At 32.8% G+C, this 19,935-nt stretch overlaps 2 protein-coding genes across 2 annotated transcripts; one reads left to right on the top strand and one right to left on the bottom strand.

Annotated features, from left to right (window-relative positions):
- Positions 1-214: 214 nt before the first annotated feature.
- On the bottom strand, positions 215-13,953 carry LOC120416126 (cell cycle control protein 50A). Its single transcript, XM_039577834.2, has 6 exons — positions 13,765-13,953; positions 13,383-13,516; positions 12,780-13,319; positions 12,583-12,718; positions 1,277-1,442; positions 215-1,215 (listed from the first exon to the last, which is right to left on the bottom strand). The coding sequence occupies exons 1-6, from the start codon at positions 13,814-13,816 to the stop codon at positions 1,170-1,172; spliced, it is 1,074 nt and encodes a 357-aa protein (XP_039433768.1). The 5' UTR covers positions 13,817-13,953; the 3' UTR covers positions 215-1,169.
- Positions 13,954-14,054: 101 nt separating this feature from the next.
- On the top strand, positions 14,055-19,519 carry LOC120416301 (tubulin-folding cofactor B). The gene is made up of 2 exons (XM_039578056.2): positions 14,055-14,311; positions 18,744-19,519. Exons 1-2 carry the CDS (start codon positions 14,189-14,191, stop codon positions 19,344-19,346), a joined length of 726 nt encoding a protein of 241 aa, XP_039433990.1. The 5' UTR covers positions 14,055-14,188; the 3' UTR covers positions 19,347-19,519.
- Positions 19,520-19,935: the final 416 nt, after the last annotated feature.

Raw genomic sequence — 19,935 nt, 5'->3', positions numbered from 1 at the left:
TATCACCGGCAACTTTTTGGAGAAGGAAGATCTTCTCGCAGAATTCGCAACTTTCTTGTGCGGGGCCCATAATTGCCAAAATACGCAAATTTTCCCAACAACGCTGCTCAACATTTACATATTTAGGCAAATTTGTCATTCTTGGCGGCTTCGATTTTTTGTTTCTGTCATCATCGTCGATCGAAAAAGGCGGAAGAAATCGGGAAAGAAGGTCTTCAGGTTTTTGGTTTCCTTTATTTAAATTTTCTGCGAGTGTGTTCCACTTCTACTCAATACATTTTGCTTGGTTTTCCTCCATTTTTTTTTTTGGCTTAGAGACCACACTAAAATACCTTTTTACCGGTTCGATCGCTCGCGCGCACTACACAAGGCCACTTTGAAAAGTGTGTTTTCTTCTTTATATATTTTTAATTATGTGCTGTTGTTTTTTTTTTTTCTAAGAGAGTTTGATACTGGACTGATAAACTTTGATTATTTCTTGCTTCCTAACTGTAAAAGTTTCGCCAATTTACAATAAAGTGTGGTAAAATATGTTTGAACCTTTTTCCCGTCCAATTTGAAGGGAAAATGTTTTTTTTTTCTTTATTTATAGTTATAAAACTACTCAAATAGATTGTTTTGGGGTGTCAACCCCGACTTGCTTAAAATTAATCTTCAACAACGATATAGATTTGTCTCTTCTCTAGGTGATATTAGGTCAGTGTGTGATTAAATCTTTCTTTCTTTTTTGTTAGTGAACATCTACGGATGAACCAGGGTGCCTCTCACTAAACTCTACCTCAATTTCTCGGTTCGGATTTTGCCACATCAAATATTATTTTTGTGTAATTTTTGTTTAGATTTTTCTCGTCACAAGTTCTAGGAAAAGTGGGGGGTGTGAACAGCTTCGTTACTTTCTCTGTCAACAATGCGTTTAAAATAGTTTTTCTTAACTAATCAACGCGAAAATATATTAGTTTGAACAGCACCAAAAAAGAGTTGAAAATACTGTTGCTTTAATTAAATAACCACATTTTGCTTTACTGTTAAACATAAAACGCAATAAAAAAAGACAAAAAGCTTCCTTGTAGAATCACATTTTCTGATGAATAAGAATCCAATAACAACGGGGAACCAAACTCGGGCAGGGGGGCAAAACGGGCAATTTAGCTGTTCAACGAGAGTAACTCCTATGTGTACGGTGTGCGCTGGCTTACGCTGTTGATGCCGGAGGTGCTGTGAAATAAATTTGCGAATTTAATAAATTATTTTAAAAAAATCCCAAAAGACTTCTAACTTTTTGCTGCACTTGATGTGGATCACCAGCAGGACCACCCCGAGCAGCAGGCAAACGCTGCCGACGATGATGTAGGCAAAGCCGAGGAAGGGATTTTTGCCCCCCAGCAGCGACGTCGTCGACAGGATGATCTTCTTGGTGCCGTCGAACTCGGACACGGAGTAGGCTGAAAATAGAAGAAAGAAAAATGGTTCGTTATCGGAACATCCCCAAGGGCACAGCCGGGCCGTTTTGGGTTCGGACAAATGCAGTTATACTTTCAAATTTGACAACGAAAACCATGAAGTTTGATACCCATTAGGGTGGTCAAAATCCGGGCTTTCCCATCACTAAATTCTAAATTTGAGCTCATTCTGACCACGGGAACCTCTCCCTTTAATCGCTTGAAGTTTTGTTGTTTATCAATTCTCAGATGTAGGACCTTCATTAAATTTAGAAAAACCTTCCCCAAGACACCATATTTTTGAGATTTTTTGCTGAAAAGTTATTAGCTTCTGAAAATGTCCATTTTTGCGCAGACGGCTCTTAACCACGAAAATCAGGATACAAATAAAACCCCTTATCACATATTATTTATTTTCAAAAAAAAAATAATTGGCCGATTTTTTTGAAGTTATGCAGAATTTACGTCAGCTAAATTATGATTCAGCTAAGTTAATTTTACTGAGATTTTAGTAATTGATGCTGCTAAAATATCTCAATAACGAAGCAAATTCTTAAAGTAGAATTAGTAAAATAAATGTTATAAAATTTTGCATGTTTTCATAAATTTCAACAAAAGCTTTCTTTTTTGCATTTAAATAAAGTTCAGGCAAAGTTTTTTTTACGTTTATTGATAATTCCAAAAATGCTAAGTAAATTTAATTTAAACCTGTATTATGTTTTAAACCAATTTAATTAAAAACTTCATTTACAATCAACATATTTTTTTTATTAATTTTACAATGATTACAAAATAATATTGCAAATATTTTTACTTTTTCGTTTACTGAATTTTTGTATTAAACGAAATTTACTATTTAAAATTTCGCGGCATTTCACGATATTTACTAAATTTTACGGTCAGGGGAAATCGCGAAAAATCTTTAGCCCTATTTAAGGCTACCAAAATTTCTATTGATTATACTGACAATGACCAGGAAAGCATAATTCTCAAATAGTGTCCCATGTACATTCAGGGTTGTTACGGGAAAGTCGAAAAAAAATCCGCGCCAAATCCGCGCCGACCTAAAATCCGAAACCGCGCGAAATCCGCGCCATAAAAAAAATATCGCGACCAACATTTAAGAAATTTTATTTTTAAATGAAGTAAAACTAATTCAGAAAGTATTTGATAAACAAAAAACTCGTTTTATGTTTAAAGACTCCAAAAGAATGAAAGCAATGAATCCATAAAAAAAATACCTCAAGAGACGGTCAAGGCAAGGGTCATGAAAAAAATCTTCAAAATAGAAAATACAATATTTAAAAACCTAAAAATTTAACACATAAAATATAAGCTAAAAAATAAATCAAAATCTAAAATTTTAATATGATAAAATTTAAAATTTCGAAAGTCTAAAAATTCAAAATCTATACCAATCTTTATCTTTTTATACAGTTTATAATCCAAAATCTTCGCTAAAATTTCACTCCGAAAGAAATTTAATTTCCGATATATAAAATATTTTCTTATCATAATTTCAAAATCTCTAACATAAAATATGACATCAAAAATTGTGACATTCAAGAATTTAAGAAATCAAAATTTTTTGGATTCAAGAATTACGAATTTAAAAATATAAACATTTAAGAATTTAAGAATTTAATAATTTAAGAATTTAAGAATTTAAGAATTTAAGAATTTAAGAATTTAAGAATTTAAGAATTTAAGAATTTAAGAATTTAAAAATTTAAGAATTTAAGAATTTAAGAATTTAAGAATTTAAGAATTTAAGAATTTAAGAATTTAAGAATTTAAGAATTTAAGAATTTAAGAATTTAAGAATTTAAGACTTTAAGAATTTAAGAATTTAAGAATTTAAGAATTTAAGAATTTAAGAATTTAAGAATTTAAGAATTTAAGAATTTAAGAATTTAAGAATTTAAGAATTTAAGAATTTAAGAATTTAAGAATTTAAGAATTTAAGAATTTAAGAATTTAAGAATTTAAGAATTTAAGAATTTAAGAATTTAAGAATTTAAGAATTTAAGAATTTAAGAATTTAAGAATTTAAGAATTTAAGAATTTAAGAATTTAAGAATTTAAGAATTTAAGAATTTAAGAATTTAAGAATTTAAGAATTTAAGAATTTAAGAATTTAAGAATTTAAGAATTTAAGAATTTAAGAATTTAAGAATTTAAGAATTTAAGAATTTAAGAATTTAAGAATTTAAGAATTTAAGAATTTAAGAATTTAAGAATTTAAGAATTTAAGAATTTAAGAATTTAAGAATTTAAGAATTTAAGAATTTAAGAATTTAAGAATTTAAGAATTTAAGAATTTAAGAATTTAAGAATTTAAGAATTTAAGAATTTAAGAATTTAAGAATTTAAGAATTTAAGAATTTAAGAATTTAAGAATTTAAGAATTTAAGAATTTAAGAATTTAAGAATTTAAGAATTTAAGAATTTAAGAATTTAAGAATTTAAGAATTTAAGAATTTAAGAATTTAAGAATTTAAGAATTTAAGAATTTAAGAATTTAAGAATTTAAGAATTTAAGAATTTAAGAATTTAAGAATTTAAGAATTTAAGAATTTAAGAATTTAAGAATTTAAGAATTTAAGAATTTAAGAATTTAAGAATTTAAGAATTTAAGAATTTAAGAATTTAAGAATTTAAGAATTTAAGAATTTAAGAATTTAAGAATTTAAGAATTTAAGAATTTAAGAATTTAAGAATTTAAGAATTTAAGAATTTAAGAATTTAAGAATTTAAGAATTTAAGAATTTAAGAATTTAAGAATTTAAGAATTTAAGAATTTAAGAATTTAAGAATTTAAGAATTTAAGAATTTAAGAATTTAAGAATTTAAGAATTTAAGAATTTAAGAATTTAAGAATTTAAGAATTTAAGAATTTAAGAATTTAAGAATTTAAGAATTTAAGAATTTAAGAATTTAAGAATTTAAGAATTTAAGAATTTAAGAATTTAAGAATTTAAGAATTTAAGAATTTAAGAATTTAAGAATTTAAGAATTTAAGAATTTAAGAATTTAAGAATTTAAGAATTTAAGAATTTAAGAATTTAAGAATTTAAGAATTTAAGAATTTAAGAATTTAAGAATTTAAGAATTTAAGAATTTAAGAATTTAAGAATTTAAGAATTTAAGAATTTAAGAATTTAAGAATTTAAGAATTTAAGAATTTAAGAATTTAAGAATTTAAGAATTTAAGAATTTAAGAATTTAAGAATTTAAGAATTTAAGAATTTAAGAATTTAAGAATTTAAGAATTTAAGAATTTAAGAATTTAAGAATTTAAGAATTTAAGAATTTAAGAATTTAAGAATTTAAGAATTTAAGAATTTAAGAATTTAAGAATTTAAGAATTTAAGAATTTAAGAATTTAAGAATTTAAGAATTTAAGAATTTAAGAATTTAAGAATTTAAGAATTTAAGAATTTTAGAATTTTAGAATTTTAGAATTTTAGAATTTTAGAATTTAAGAATTTAAGAATTTAAGAATTTTAGAATTTAAGAATTTAAGAATTTAAGAATTTAAGAATTTAAGAATTTAAGAATTTAAGAATTTAAGAATTTAAAAATTTAAGAATTTAAAAATTTAAGAATTTATGAATTTAAGAATTTTGAGAGTTTAAGAATTTGAGAATTTAAGAATTTAATCATTAAAAAGCTTAGGAATACTAAAATTATTTTAGACTTGAGAAATATTTTTTGTTGTTTTCTACAATATACAGAGTCGACTGTATATTGTTTTGAATTTGATATTTTCTAGATTTTAAATTTTAACTTTTTAATTTAGAGTTTTTTTTTAATATTCAAATTTGTGATTACCCAAATTTTTGGTAATTTGAATTCAGATTTCTTAAATTTTGAATTTAGAAATTTCAGTTTTTTTTAATTACAATTTTAGAAATTTCGAAAAAAAATATATGTATTTTGATTTTTTTTTTTATAAAAACCATTAAAACAAAAAAAAGTTTCGAATTTTTGAATTTCGGAAGCTTTGAATTTGGAATGTTCTGATCTTTTTATTTTCGTCAAGAATGTTTAAATTTAGAAAAAAAAAATATTTCTAAACTCCATTTCAATTCCATATTTCTAAATTCCATCTAAAATTCGAAAGTGGAGGCCAGCTTCTGTTACGTCCAATCAAGCTCATATTTGGCGCCCACAAGAACAAGCCCCAATAATACTTTTTGTTACACATTCTAATGTCTATATCTTCGGAAAAATTTTGTAATATTTGATTTACGACATTAAAAATTTAATAAATCCTTACTGGACATACTGGAAAAATAAATAAGGTTAAATATCATTACTCAAACCTCAAAAGATATTAAATATTCGGAGCAGGAGATGTTAAGAAATGACAAGAAACATAAGAAATAATTTCTACATAATCTTCATCTTCATTTTTCCACGTTTCGTACCAAGAAAATACAAATAAACATTTTCAGAAGAAAATTCAATTAATAAAAAATATGAAATTCTTGCACTCAAAGGAAAAAAACAAATTATCGTAATTCCTGATAATATTTTTCTTAATAACATGAAAGTAATTCTATCTCTCTCAATTAATTTATTTATCAAAATTGCCATCCGCGCGAAATCCGCGCCTGAGCAAAATTAGCCAGCAAATCCGCGCCAGATCCGCGCTATCCGCGCGAAACGCGCCATCCGCGCGATCCGCGCCGTCCGTAACAACCCTGTACATTTTCAAGTAGGTCAATCACGTTTAAAGTTTTTTTTTTCTTTTTTCAATATTTCAGACATGTCAAATGTTTGAAAAATATTCAAATCTGATTGATTTTTAAAAATAAAAAATATGAATCAATCAAATCTTTAACTCCAATTCGTCTAAAATTTTATAAAGACAATCTTCAAAGGAGGTTAGCAAAACGTTTTTTGCCTTCCTCATCTCAATGAGGAAAGGCTATAAAATCACTCGAAAAATGAACTTCTTTATTCAACCTCGTAGACCCACCTTCACGTATCCTATTGACTCAGAATCAAATTCTGAACAAATGTATGTGCGTGTGCCTGGTTGTGAGTCCGTGCACCGAAAAATATGCACACGATTATCTCTGGATTGGTTGAACCGATTTCAACCGTTTTGGTCTCATTCGATCCGTCTTGGGGTCCCACAAGACCCTAGTTAATATTATGAAGTTTAGAAAAGTATTTCAAATGTTATGCTAACAAAACGATTTCAGCTAAACATCGGAAGGTTGTAATAAGGGTGGTTTTTGTAAGAATACCCATCATACTATACATTTTTAGAAAGGTATTTGAAAGATCTTTCCAACGCGTCCAACACATTAAAGATCTAACAACCCTATCAAAAGTTATGAGCACTTTAGTGTTATTTATAAACTTTTTTGATACCGGATCTCAAATATTTTGATGAAAATAAGTGTTATTTATACACTTTTTTGAGGCTGCTACACTATATTCACTTTATGCATGCGAGGAAGGCACCAACCACCTAAAGGTGGATTTAGTAACGTTTTTTATTAGCAGTTGGCACTAAGGAGGAAACAAATATAACAAAGAAACGGAAAAACTTGCGCAATCGACAATGAATTGTTTTCAATACATTTTAAAACACTTAGTTTTCCATTTTTAATCAAACAAGACACTTTTAAATTGTTCATATTTATTTTTAATTTTTTGGACGACAGATTAGAAAAACAAATAAAAAAAGGGGAGCAATTCTCTACGAAATCGCTCTTTTTTCTTCAATTTTAATTTTTGTATTTTTTAATCCGACTGAAACTTTTTTGGTGCCTTCGGTATGCCCAAAGAAGCCATTTTGCATCATTAGTTTGTCCATATAATTTTCCGTACAAATTTGGCAGCTGTCCATACAAAAATTATGTATGAAAATTTAAAAATCTGTATCTTTTGAAGGAATTTTATGATCGATTTCGTGTCTTCAGCAACGTTGTATGTATGGATATGGACTACACTGGAAAAAAAATTGTACACGGTAAGAACATTTTTGGTGATTTTTATTTAACTTTTTGTAATTTTTTTTTTTTAGTTTTAGAGGACATCAAATGCCAACTTTTCAGGAATTTCCAGGTTGTGCAAAAAATCTTTGACTGAGTTATAAATTTTTGAATCAATACTGATTTTTTCGAAAAATCGAAATATCGGTCGCACAAATTTTTCAACTTCATTTTTGAATGTAAAATTCAAATTTGCAATCAAAAAGTACTTTAGTGAAATTTTCATAAAAGGCACCGTTTTCAAGTTAAATCTATTTTTAAATGACTTTTTTGAAAATAGTCGCAGTTTTTCATTTTTTTTTAAATTAGTGCACATGTTTTCCCACTTTTGGTCCGATTTTAAATGTTAAAATATGAAAAATTCGTGAAATTTTCCGATCCTTTCGAAAAAAATATTTACGAAAATTTTAAATCAAGACTAACTTTACAAAAGGGCATAATATTGAATATTTGGTCCTTTTGAAATGTTGGTCTTGATTAAAAAAAAATCGAAAACATTTTTTTCGAAAAGATCGAAAAATTTTACAAATGTTTCATGTTTTAACATCGTAAATCGTACTATTAGTTGCTGAGATATCGACATTAGAAAATTGGGGGTTGTTTGGGTGAGACTTAGAAAACATCAATTTTCCTTTTTTCAAACCTTTGCATGTCAATATCTCAGCAACTAAGGGTCGTATCAACAAAGTTAAAAAAAGCACCAAATAGAGAATTTTCTCAGCTTTTCAAAAATATATTTTTCAAAAGTGGGCAAACATGTGCACTAATTTAAAAAAATAAAAAACTGCGACTATTTTCAAAAAAGTCACCTAAAAATGGATTTAACTTGAAAACGGTGCACTTTATGAAAATTTGATTTTTGTTTGCAAATTTGATGTTTCATCGAAAAATGAAGTTGGAAATTTTTTGCGACCAATATTTCGATTTTTTGATAAAATCTGTATTGATTCAAAAAATCATAACTCGCTCAAAGATTTTTTGCACAACCTGGAAATTTCTGAAAAGTTGACATTTTATGTCCTCTAAAACATATCAATTCGCAATTCGCAATTTTCAGTGTAAGAACGGGCCTTGGCCGATCTTATGCACCAGATTCCCGACAAACACGCACTGCCCTTACACCTACATCTAACCCATGCTCTGAGTCAGTACGAACAACACGCTAGAACACGCTTTGAGTGTTCGTGCCAGGCATACACATCTTCTTTTCCTGTTACGCATTTTAACTCGGCCGGGGGTGGTACATTACGTAGGGTTTGATGTAAGTATAAGCGCCTAACCATTTAAAGTGTGCCTAACAACTTTCATTAAAGCAAAAACTGTTTTATTTTTAGTTTGAATTCAAAAACGTTACTTAATCCACCCTTAGGTGGTTGGCGCCTTCCTCACATTTAAAGGGTGCTATCCAAAATGCAAAAAGTCGTAAATAACACTTAAGTGCTTAGAAAATTTTAATAGGGTTGTCAGACCTTCAATGTTTTGGACGCATTGGAAAGCTCTTTTGCATACCTATCCAACGATAGGTCGCATGAGAGATCCAGATAACGTTTTCATCAACATATCTGAGATCCGGCCTCCAAAAAGCGTATAAATAACACTTAAGTGCGTATAACTTTTGATAGATTTGTCAGATTTTCAAAGTTGGAAAGGTCTTTTAAATACCTTTCTGAAAATGTATACCATGACGGGTTTTCTTACAAAAATCACCCTTTTTACAATCTTCCGGACTTTTGTTAAAATCGTTTTTTGCCTTTCTTACTAAAGAAAGGTATAGGTTTTACTTTAAGCCAGGACGTCATTTCCATCTTCGTAAATATGTCGATTCAGCATGAATTTTAAACCGAAAAATCGCTAAAAAATCACACTGCATCGATTTTCGACGCTCTATCGATTCACCTTGACAGAACTCGTCTATCTCGAACCCTCGAATTTTGAGAAAATAAATTCCGTGGAGGTCGAGTGATGTTCGTATGTGGTAAAATTTTGCAAAATTTTGTGTCGCGCCGTTCTCAGCTCCCATAAATCCGATTTCGATTCTCCTAAATGCAGATGAAAGCTAGTGTGCTGAACCTGGGCGAGTTGCCGCGCAAATTTCGAAATATCCATCTGTTTTCGGATGCGGCCAGACTTTTCCAGAAAATACACAGTTTTCAAATGAAAATATGGTCCAATTTTTTCATTTTCATATCTTTTATTTATCTCAAAAATTGCATTTTTCGAGCTCTACAACCTCCCAAATTTTCATCCAGATTCATAATATGGTTCTGGAGTTAGAGCCGTTTGACTGACCTACCATAAGAAACAAAATCCCTAAAAAAAGGTAAAAGCCCACCTGGTGACCTTCGCCAACATTTTTCATTTCTGATTTTATTCGAAATTTCTTGCTACATTCATAGTACAGACCATGAGTGAGCATCTGAAATAAATTAGACATCGATCGGCAATCCCGATCAATTTTTAGAACGATTTACTTTTTGCCTTTCTTACTAAAGAAAGGTATAGGTTTTACTTTGAGCCAGGACGTCATTTCCAGCTTCGTAAATATGTCGATTCAGCATGAATTTTAAACCGAAAAATCGCTAAAAAATCACACTGCATCGATTTTCGACGCTTCGACGCTTCGACGCTTCGACGCTTCGCCGCCAAGTCGACAAGTTGTCAAGTTGAGCTTCGAATACTGGCGCGAGAATGCTGGCGCATATGTTTCGGCTCGACTTATACTCGTTCGTAGTAGCTTGTCTACCGATGTTTCCTTCAACATGTAAGATATCGTAGCTTTTCGGTTTTTTTTGCTCTGTCCGTTTTTGCATAACTGTCCAATGTTAATGCAAAAACTTTTTTGACATAGGACATTCATCCGGGTACAATCAATTTGTTTCCCGTGTGCTCCTAAAATCGCCTTTAAGTAGGCTTCATTTGTCGTGTCGTTTTATTTAACTGAGTTCATTGGATTCCAATAGGAGCTTTCGAAGCTTCTAAGCTTTATATCGTATTCAAAGTTTTCAATGCTCGCGACGCCAATGGCTATCTACCTAAGGTATTGCGAATGAGTGTGTAGTGGTGCGGTTGTAAAAATATCTATCTCTGACTCTCTCACTTTCGTAGACGCTGAATGGCAAGCTTCCCACTGTGCGGTTAACTCGGTTTTGCTTTGCGCCTGCTTTGTTCGGTTTTTGGGCTCGTACCAAAACTAGAAAACCAAAACCGCGGTGTGTGTCGTCACTTGCGCATTGGAAACTAAGAATTTGTACGATTAAAAATATTCGATAGGTGAAAATTGCGTTTTCAATTTCTTTTAGAAAACACATCATTAATAATACCTTGCTTTCATCATAAGATTTTTTGTATCAAGTCGATGTTGTGAATTGAGAGAAGTTATATTCTTTAGTATGAAAGGCTCTATCTCACCCCTGGTGGGATTAAATCGGGTTTTTAGCATAGCTTTTGAAGTACTTAACTAAACTGCATATATTTTAATATCGACTTATGGGACCCCAAGACGGATCGAATGACGCCAAAACGGACAAAATCGGTTCAGCCAATATCGAGATAATCGAGTGACAATTTTTTGATCAACATCCCACCACACACACAGACATTTGCTCAGAATTTGATTCGATAGGTCGATAGGTATACCTGAATAAGGGTCTAGGAGGTCTAATTGAGAAGTTCATTTTTCGAGTGATTTTATAGCCTTTCCTCAGTAACGTGAGGAAGGCAAAACTAGTTGTTATTTTACTGTGCATTGTTTTCTCCTGAAATCTTCCCTAATGTTGAGTCGTGTTAATCTGTTGCTATTTCTTCTGTCGCGGTGTTTTGTTACAATATTTTGGACCTAAGCATGTTATTCAAACACGCAGAAAAATGTTTCGTAGAATCAGCCTGTACGAGGTTTGAATCAACAAAATTTTTGTTGAATATAATCAACGCCGATTTTGCGTTGAAACAAACCTTGATTTTCTCAATTCCACAAAAGTCTTTTGTTGTTTTGAAAAAGCTGCTTTGACGTTTAGCGTTGATTCAACAAAAATCATGATTTTCAAATCAACAAAACGTTTTGTTGATTCAAATATGCCTTATTTTTCTGCGTGAAAGATTACGAAAAGTACAATAGTGCTATGTGTGTGACTTTGATCATTCAATATTGAGTAAGGACTCGAACCTCACTTGTTTGAAGAAATAGGTGAAGATTGAAAACAATGGACAGTGAAAGAAATATAAAGAATCAATAGTAAAAGAAAGATAGTAATTTGAAGTAGATAAAGAAATTAACTATAGTTAATAAATAGAGGTAACAAACAAGCTTAGATTGTATTGAGGGCAATTTACAGGGAAGATGAGAAATTATTCAAATAGATAAATAAAGAAGTGCCTTACATGATAAACAAAATTGAGATCGCTGCCAAATTAAGGGAAAGCAGACAGTTTGTTACAGCAGCATCAATTGGTAAAATAGAGTGGAAAAGCGTTGAGAAATAAGAGAATCAAATAAGTAAAATCGAAATCAAATGAAGGATAGTAAACAAAAGCCGCGTTAGAAAATCAGTTAAACAAAATAAACAGAAGATAGGTGGTAGCTGAAATTGAAAGAAGAGAAACCCCGTTCTGCGATGTTCAAGTACATCCACAGCAGTTGACTCAACATACTGCGCATCAAAACAATACCGTCTACAATCACAAATTACTTCCCTGTCCCACATTGGCGCGCCCCTTTCTTTTAGCCGTCTCGACTCCAACCATTGCTGGTCAAAACTTTACGAGTCGTTTCCACAGGCCACCAGCTAGGTTACTCCTTGTCATCATAATGACGAAACCATGCCAACGTGGAGGTAAGAAAATAGGACACTTGCAAGGAACCAGAGCTATAATGTCCTGATCAAGAATGATCTAACAGGACTACGAACGTAGTCAGTGACGCTCCTTCCAGGATGTTCCTCGCCTGGGCGTCAACTGAAGAGGTATCATCAGCATCATTCGCCCTTGGCCTGCTTCCATAAAGTTTGATCACTGTTATAAAAATAATCACTTACCAGCATATTAAATGTAGTGTAAATATGTTGAAATGAGACACCATTTGGATTGACGATTTACCGATTTTCAGACAATATTCGAGGCCCCCAAATACTTACAATAGTTAATCTTCAGCGTATAGTTTCCCTTCGGCAACCCGGTCTCAAACTTTTGGTGCTCATGATCAATCCGACGGTGCAGCTTCCGGAAGCTGGGCAGCGCCGCCGTGCGCATCCAAACGATGAGGTCTTCGTTCTGTAATAGTTATGGGTTTGTAAGATTGTTCAACTTCGTTTTCACAGACTTTGAACTATACCTGAAATCCGTTATTATCCTTATTGTCCAAATCCAGCTCCCACAGTTCCTTCCGCCAGTCGCGCGGCCTCGAAAAGTCCTTCAGCGCCTCGCGCAAATCTCCCTCCGGGTTGCGGAACTTGATCTTCCGATCCGAAGGCCAGGCGATTTCCGTCCTCAGCAGCGGCACCGTGCCGCGCTCGTGCGACGTCAGCTCGAACGTGTCACTGAACAGCGAGTTGGCGATCGCTCCACAGGGGGCGATCGGATGCAGCTGGTTCTCGTCGGCGTACGCAAACGGGGCGCAATCGCTGGAGGGGGTGCGCGAGAGACGCCCCAGCAGCTGGTCGTCGTCGCGGCTCTTGACGTACCGGCGGTGGTTCTGGTAGTAGTTCGTAAGGCCGTAGTACATGTAAACCTTGCCCACAAAGTCCTTCTCGAGGGTGAAGTTTACGATGCAGGTGCACTCTTCGGCCTCCTTGGCGCTGAGGACCTCGGCGCAGGTTAGATTTTGCGAGCCGACCTGGAGGCATTTGGTGTAGTCGTAGACGAATTCCGTGATCTGGGTTGGCAGGAGGGGAGGATGTAAAAATTATTGCAAAACCGGAAGTGAATTGATACTTACAGCATTGGAGAAGTACAGCAGAGCCACTCCCACGGGAATGAACGCAATACCAATCACGAAGAACGCGGGCAAAACGGTCCCAGCCGTGAGAACGGGTTGCCACGCCGGAAGTCGCTGCTGCTTGAAGGCCGAGTCTGGAAGAGAATAACAAAAAAGATAAAAATACCGTAAGTACACACGACCGAGTTCAAGGCCATGACTCATGTTGGAGTTATTGTAATTTAATGGAGCATTGAACAATGAAGTTGGCTGAACTCCATCAATTATAAATTAACTCGTCTGAGGATCGCCTCGACGGAATCGATTATTTTCCCCAGGTGAAAAAATCGATAAACTTCCGTCTTTTAGGACCACCAGCAAAATGTGAAGGGAAAAATCTCACCTGAGGGTCTCTTCGACTTGGGAATGTCCCCTCCGTCCACTGTATCTGGCATCTTGGCTCCTCTGGTTCGAAACCTCTAGCTGGAATATGGCAAATCCGGAATGCAGAAGGGAATTTTCACTTTTTTCACGGGAAAACTTCGAAACACGTCCAACTTCTTTCTTGTGATGACAAATGTTTTCATTGGAATCACGCAGCAAAGGAAAATCCCAAAACTTTTGACAGCTGATCGAAAAAGCCTTTTCGATTTTGCTCACCTCTTTTCGTTTCACCACCTTGATCTTGTTTTTGTTGTTGTTTCTTCTCCAAAAAGTTAGTCATCCGTCGCAGAAGTGAAGAACACACACCCCCGCGAACCGGAAACCGTCGGAGCACCCCGTCTGCTAGCAAATCGGCCGGAAAGAAGCCCAAAACGTGCCCCGAAATGGCCGCCGTGCAAGTCATCAGCGGGAACGACGTGGTGAAGATTAACGTGTCCAACTCGCACAACGATGCCATCTCGTTCGAGCGCCGGTACAGCAAATCGCTCAAGATTTCCGAGTTCAAGGTGAGATAGAATCGATAGGATCTATAGGGTTCCGGCGGGGAGTTTGGCCAAATTTTACGGTTCATGTGATGCACGTTGGTGGGATTTTGGTGTTAGCTCATTGCAATTAATTTGGGCAGTGCATATTAAATTTTAATTATTAATTTTTATTTGGAGTTTTGTTAGCCAATTTCATAGGGCCGCATATCTAGTTTTCGAAAATTCAAAAATAAAAAATTGCAAATCTTTAATTTTAAAATTTAAAACAAATTAAGATTCTCATTTTTTTATCAAAATTTTAGTTTTTTTTTGGCTTGGAAATTGCTTAAATTTTTAAAAAATAAGGAAATCAAACTTTGTTTTAAAATTCCACAATTTTCAAGTTTAAAAAAATACAAAAATTTAAAAAAATAAATGTTTATGATTTCAAATTTCAAAATTTCTATAAATCAAAATTTTGTAATGTTAGAATTTTGAAATTCAAGAATTGGAAAATCTTGTAACATTACAAATTTGAATGTTTCGAAATCTCAAATTCAAATTATAAATTCGAATACAAAAATTTAATTTTTTTTCAAGAATTTCTGAATTCCAAATTTTAAACATGTCGAACCATTTCAAAATGTTAGAATTTTAAAATACTTAGTCAAACATAAATCTAGGGTTTTTTTTCTCAAATTTATTTTCCCTAAAAGAGCACTGAGCTAGCAAAATCTAAACTTTAAAATATAAATCTCAGTTGAAAGGTTCTCCAAATCTCTGAATTGCAAATGTAACATCCTGCAGTAGAACTGTTAATTTTAATTAAACACTAATTTAATTGGGTCCTAAAATTAAGCCTAAATTTGTGATACTACTGTACACAGCGATAAAGCTTATTTTTCTGAGTACAATGACCCTTTGTTAGACCGCAGAGGATTTAAAATTGATTTTTAAATCAATTTTGAAAAATTAACTTCGTGGCATTTCTTGACAGAAAATGTCCTACTTGACAGCTCGTTCCAAGGGGACCATAGTTGATCCACCGAAAGAATGTTGTCTTGTCTTGTTGTCTGGGCTTGATTTCAGAGATCTCATTTTATTTTTTCTGGTTAATTTTTTTAAATTAAAGAAAAAATCAAGGTTTCATAATCTCACTTTAATTTTTTTAACTATACAGCCCATACTCGATTATCCGAAGCCTCGATAATCCGATTAAAAACCATTTCTGATCACTTTTTCATTTTAATGCAAAAAAAATTGATAAGACAACGTTTTTTCGATGGATTAACTATGGTCCCCTTGGAACGAGCTGTCAAGTAGGAGCTTTTCTGTCAAGAAGGACCACGAGGTTAATTTTTCAAAATTGATTTAAAAATCCATTTGAAACTCTTTGTGGTCGTACAAAGGTCATTGTACTCAGAAAATAAGCTTTATCGCTGAAAACAATAATATCAGCAATTTAAGCTTCATTTTAGGACCCAATTGATTGCCAATTGGGTCCTAAAATTAAGCTTAAATTTGTGATATTATTGTTTACAACGATAAAGCTTATTTTTCTAAATACAATGACCCTTTGAATGACCGCAAAGGATTTAAAATTGATTTAATTTTTTTTTTAATTAACTTCACGGCCCTTCTTGACATAAAAGGTCCTACTTGACAGCTCGTTCCAAGGGGACCATAGTTGATCCATCGAAAAAATGTTGTCTTGACATTTTTTTTTTTTGCGTTAAAATAAAAAAAGTGATCAGAAATTGTTTTTAATCGTGTTTTTTATCGTTGTACATAAAAATTTACACATGGCTTTAGTTTTTCGTGATTCGATTATCCTAACTTTTGATTATCCGAAGTGAAATGTTGCCAAGGCCTTTGGATAATCGAGTCTGGACTGTATTTCATTTAATTATAGATTTTAAAAGTTTCCAAATTAGAATGTTTCAAAATCATAAAGTAACTTTTTTAGAATTTTAAAATGTTTAAGTTTTCAAATTTCAAAGTTTAAATATTTTAAACAAACAAAGTTTTAGAATGTTAGAATTTCAAAATGTTAAAATTTCACAATTTTCAGAAATTTTTAATGTTGGAATTTATGATTTTTTAAATTTTAAATTTCCTAACATTAAAAAAATGAATGCATCAAAATCTTAAAATTTCCAAAAATTTCAAATGTTACTAAAATTTCTGAATTTTAAGGTTTTGAAATTTCCAAGCCTCAAAAGCATTAAAATTTAAAAATTCTAAAATTGTAGAATGTTAAAATTTTAAAATTTAAAAAAGTACAATTTTAGAATTTCAAGTGTTCATAGTTTAAAAAATTTCATGTTTCAAATCTTATTTTTTTAACCCTTTTTGCCTTCCTCACCTCACTGAGGCAAGGCTATAAAATCACTCAAAAATTGAACTTTTTAAATAAGCCTCCCAGATATACCTTTACGTATACATATCGACTCAGAATCAAATTCTGAGCAAATGTCTGTGCGTGTGGATGGACGTAGAATTTTTTTTCTCACTCACTTTTCTCGGAACTGGCTCGACCGATTTTGTCCGGATCTATGTTTTTGGATTTGCCTTCAGGTTCTTTAAGTCTTTTTTAAATTTCATCCGGCTTGGTGCAGTACTTTAAAAGATATGTTCGAAAAACTGTTTTGGTTGATACTAAAAAGGGTAATTATTTACATAATTTGAAAGCTCCGGCGGATAGCTGTCGGAACTTTACGCTCAGTGCACGCACACAAACACTGCAGTGCTTTCAAATGGTTCATTAAATTTATCATACCTAGATGGCAGCACTCAGATGTATAGTGTCTTTACTAAGTAAGCGTTAGCCAAAGCTTTCGTAGTGTGTGGTTGCAAGGCTTTTAGGAGGAAGGCAGCAACCACCTTCCGGTGGATTAAGTAACGTTTTTATCTTCAAGTTGTTTATTTTTTTAGTTTTCTGATTTTTTTAAAATTCATGAAATTTGTGAAAAAATAAGCAAAAAGTAAGAAAATTTTAAATTTTTAGGTTTTTTTTCTTAATTTTTTAAATTTTTGAAATAAATGTTCTATTTTTTTAAATTTTTATGTTCTTAATTTTTGCTGAATTCTTTAAACTTTTTGAAATTCTTTTGTAAGTTTTTGTAAATTTAATTTCTAATTTTTAAATTTAAAGTTATTATTTTTTCTGAAGTTTTCTGATTTTTTTAAATGTTTAAAATGATTCAATATCACAAGTTGTCTATTTCAGTTTTTTAAATTCTTTTGGGAGTTTTCTAAATTGTTTAGAACCTGGAATTTTTATTTTTTTATACTTGTTTTTTTAATGTTGAAAACATTTTCAAATCTAAATGTTCTATATATGTTTAATTTTTAAATACTTTGACTTTTTTTAGATTCTTGAAATTTTTTGAAATTGTTTTTAACTTTGCATTTTATAGAAAATATCTGGAGCTTTTTTTTAAACGTTCAGTTTTTGCCTTTTGGGTGTTTTTTTAATACCCCTGACTCAAGGCGGTTTCAAAACACCCAAAAAGCAAAAACTGGAAATTTGGTTTATTAGACCTTTTTTAAAAAAAACTCCAGATATTAACTCTTCAATCCTTGTATTTTTTTTAATTTAAACTTTTAAATTTAATTTTTTTGTCAGAATGAGTAATTTAAAAAAAATGCTATTACAAATTTTGATCGCAATTACTCGTTCTACGACTTTGCAAATCGACTTTTTTGTGTTTTTTTTTTATTTGGATGAAACATTGTCCATGAGTTCCTTTTTTGCATCGTTTGTTTTTCCATACTAGTTTCTATTAAATATTGGTGACTGGCTATAAAAAAAAATGGGTATGCAAATTTATGAAACTCTGTATCTTGAGAAGTGGTTTTCTGATCGATTTGGTGCCTTCGTTAAAGTTATGCCATGTTGGCCGCCATCTTGGATTTAAAAGTTTTAAATCTCTTAAGAGTAGTTTGAGGCGAGCTCAACGAAATTTTATCCAAAGTGCAATTTTCCGAGGTCTTAGGATAGACGAGTCTGGACTGTACGATTCAAAAAAATATATACTTTTTGGAAAATATAGAAAATTTGAACAAAAAAATTATAAAACATTTTTTTAAAGAAAAGTCGAATTTGCAATCGAAAAATACACAATTTAGTTTTGTTTTGGTAAGATCGCTTTCGACTTTTTTTAGGTATAGATTTTCGATTTCTTTCCGATTTTTTTTTTTGCATTTTTAAAATACTTCTTGAAAGAATAGAACCCCTGGAAAATGTCGTACCTATAATTTTTTCTCAGGAACTTTGAAAATTGGGCAATTAGTATCGGTGATACAGCTTCACAAAGAATTCGAACCGATCGAAATAAATTTCTCTAAGTGTCACCTAATAGGTATGCCTGTAATTTTAAACTGACGATATTGGTCCGAATTTCAAAGTTAAAAATTGAAACTTAATGAATTTCCTCTACTTCCATCACTCCACCCTCTTTCCCTCCGCCAGGCCAAACTGGAACCCATCACGGGCGGCTCGGCGGCGACCATGAAGCTGGAACTGTTCAGCGGAGATCGGCTGGTGGCCCGCCTGGACGAGGACGACCACCTGCTCGGCCGCTACCCCATCGAGGACGGCATGCGGGTGCACGTGACGGACAACTTTGCGTTCGTGCAGGAAAACGTGGCCAAGTTCGAGCTCAGCCAGGACGAGTACGACAAGAAGCAGGACAGCGTGCGGAACTATTTGCGCCGGAACAAGCTCGGCAAGTACAACGAGGAGGAGATGGCCAAGCTGGAGGAGGAACGAAAGCAGCAGGAGGCGGAGGAAGCGGCCAAGCTGGAACTGGCCACGGTTGGGGCGCGGTGTAAGGTGACGACCAAGGGACAACCGACGCGACTCGGTACGATCATGTACAAGGGAGAGCTGGAGGGGAAGCCGGGCATGTTTTTGGGGGTCAAGTTTGACGAACCGCTCGGGGTGAACGATGGCAGTAGCAACGGGAAGCGATACTTTGAGTGTGGACCGAAGTACGGGAGCTTTGTGAAGGTCAACGCGGTTGAGGTTGGGGATTTTCCCCCGGAGGGTGACGATTTGGATGATGAGCTGTAGGAGGGCAGTTGAAGGTTTAAGATGGACCATTCCTTAAAAAGATCTTCGGTAGCTTTGGAACATTGCACTACGTTGCCGCTGCTAACCACTTTCTCCTTATTTAAGTCGTCTAATTGTAAGCTCTCTTCCTGTTTCATTGTGTCGAGAATAAAATTTACCCATTGCACCCTCAATTTGATTTCCAAGTGTTGAAAATTTCTTCGAAACCCTATGTTTATTAATAATTGCTTACATTGAGAATAAAACACATTATGCCAATGGTCGTATCGCTTGCTTAGAGCATATCCTAGACTTTATACTTTCCCAAAAACCGTCCAATCCAAGCGCAACTCACGTGGGGTTACCGTGGAGATTTTCCCTTTTTCCCATTAAAAAAGTGGAGCACCAACACTTCTTGTCTTTCAAATCCCTTTCGTCGTCCGCGATGCGAGGTGGAGATGGGAGCGGCCGTCAATGGATGGCTGTCATCGCGTTGAAGATCCCTTTCAAATGGAATTGGTAGCCTGAGGTAGATAAATCATCACGTACATATGGCGAAATCCAGTCTGCAAGCCACTAAAATTGGGTCCTAAAATGAAGCTTAGATTGC

This window comes from Culex pipiens, chromosome 1 (genome assembly GCF_016801865.2).
Source record: "Culex pipiens pallens isolate TS chromosome 1, TS_CPP_V2, whole genome shotgun sequence".
NCBI lineage: Eukaryota > Metazoa > Arthropoda > Insecta > Diptera > Culicidae > Culex > Culex pipiens.
This window is presented reverse-complemented; position numbering and strand designations above follow the sequence as displayed.

Excerpts from the sequence above, each read along its gene's own strand:
- LOC120416126 (XM_039577834.2), bottom strand. The coding sequence starts at position 13,816 with ATGCCAGATACAGTGGACGGAGGGGACATTCCCAAGTCGAAGAGACCC. Across the intron at positions 13,517-13,764 it reads CAAGTCGAAGAGACCCTCAG|ACTCGGCCTTCAAGCAGCAG; the intron begins GTGAGATTTTTC and ends ATTCTCTTCCAG. Across the intron at positions 13,320-13,382 it reads TGCTGTACTTCTCCAATGCT|ATCACGGAATTCGTCTACGA; the intron begins GTAAGTATCAAT and ends CTGCCAACCCAG.
- LOC120416301 (XM_039578056.2), top strand. The coding sequence starts at position 14,189 with ATGGCCGCCGTGCAAGTCATCAGCGGGAACGACGTGGTGAAGATTAAC. Across the intron at positions 14,312-18,743 it reads TCAAGATTTCCGAGTTCAAG|GCCAAACTGGAACCCATCAC; the intron begins GTGAGATAGAAT and ends TCCCTCCGCCAG.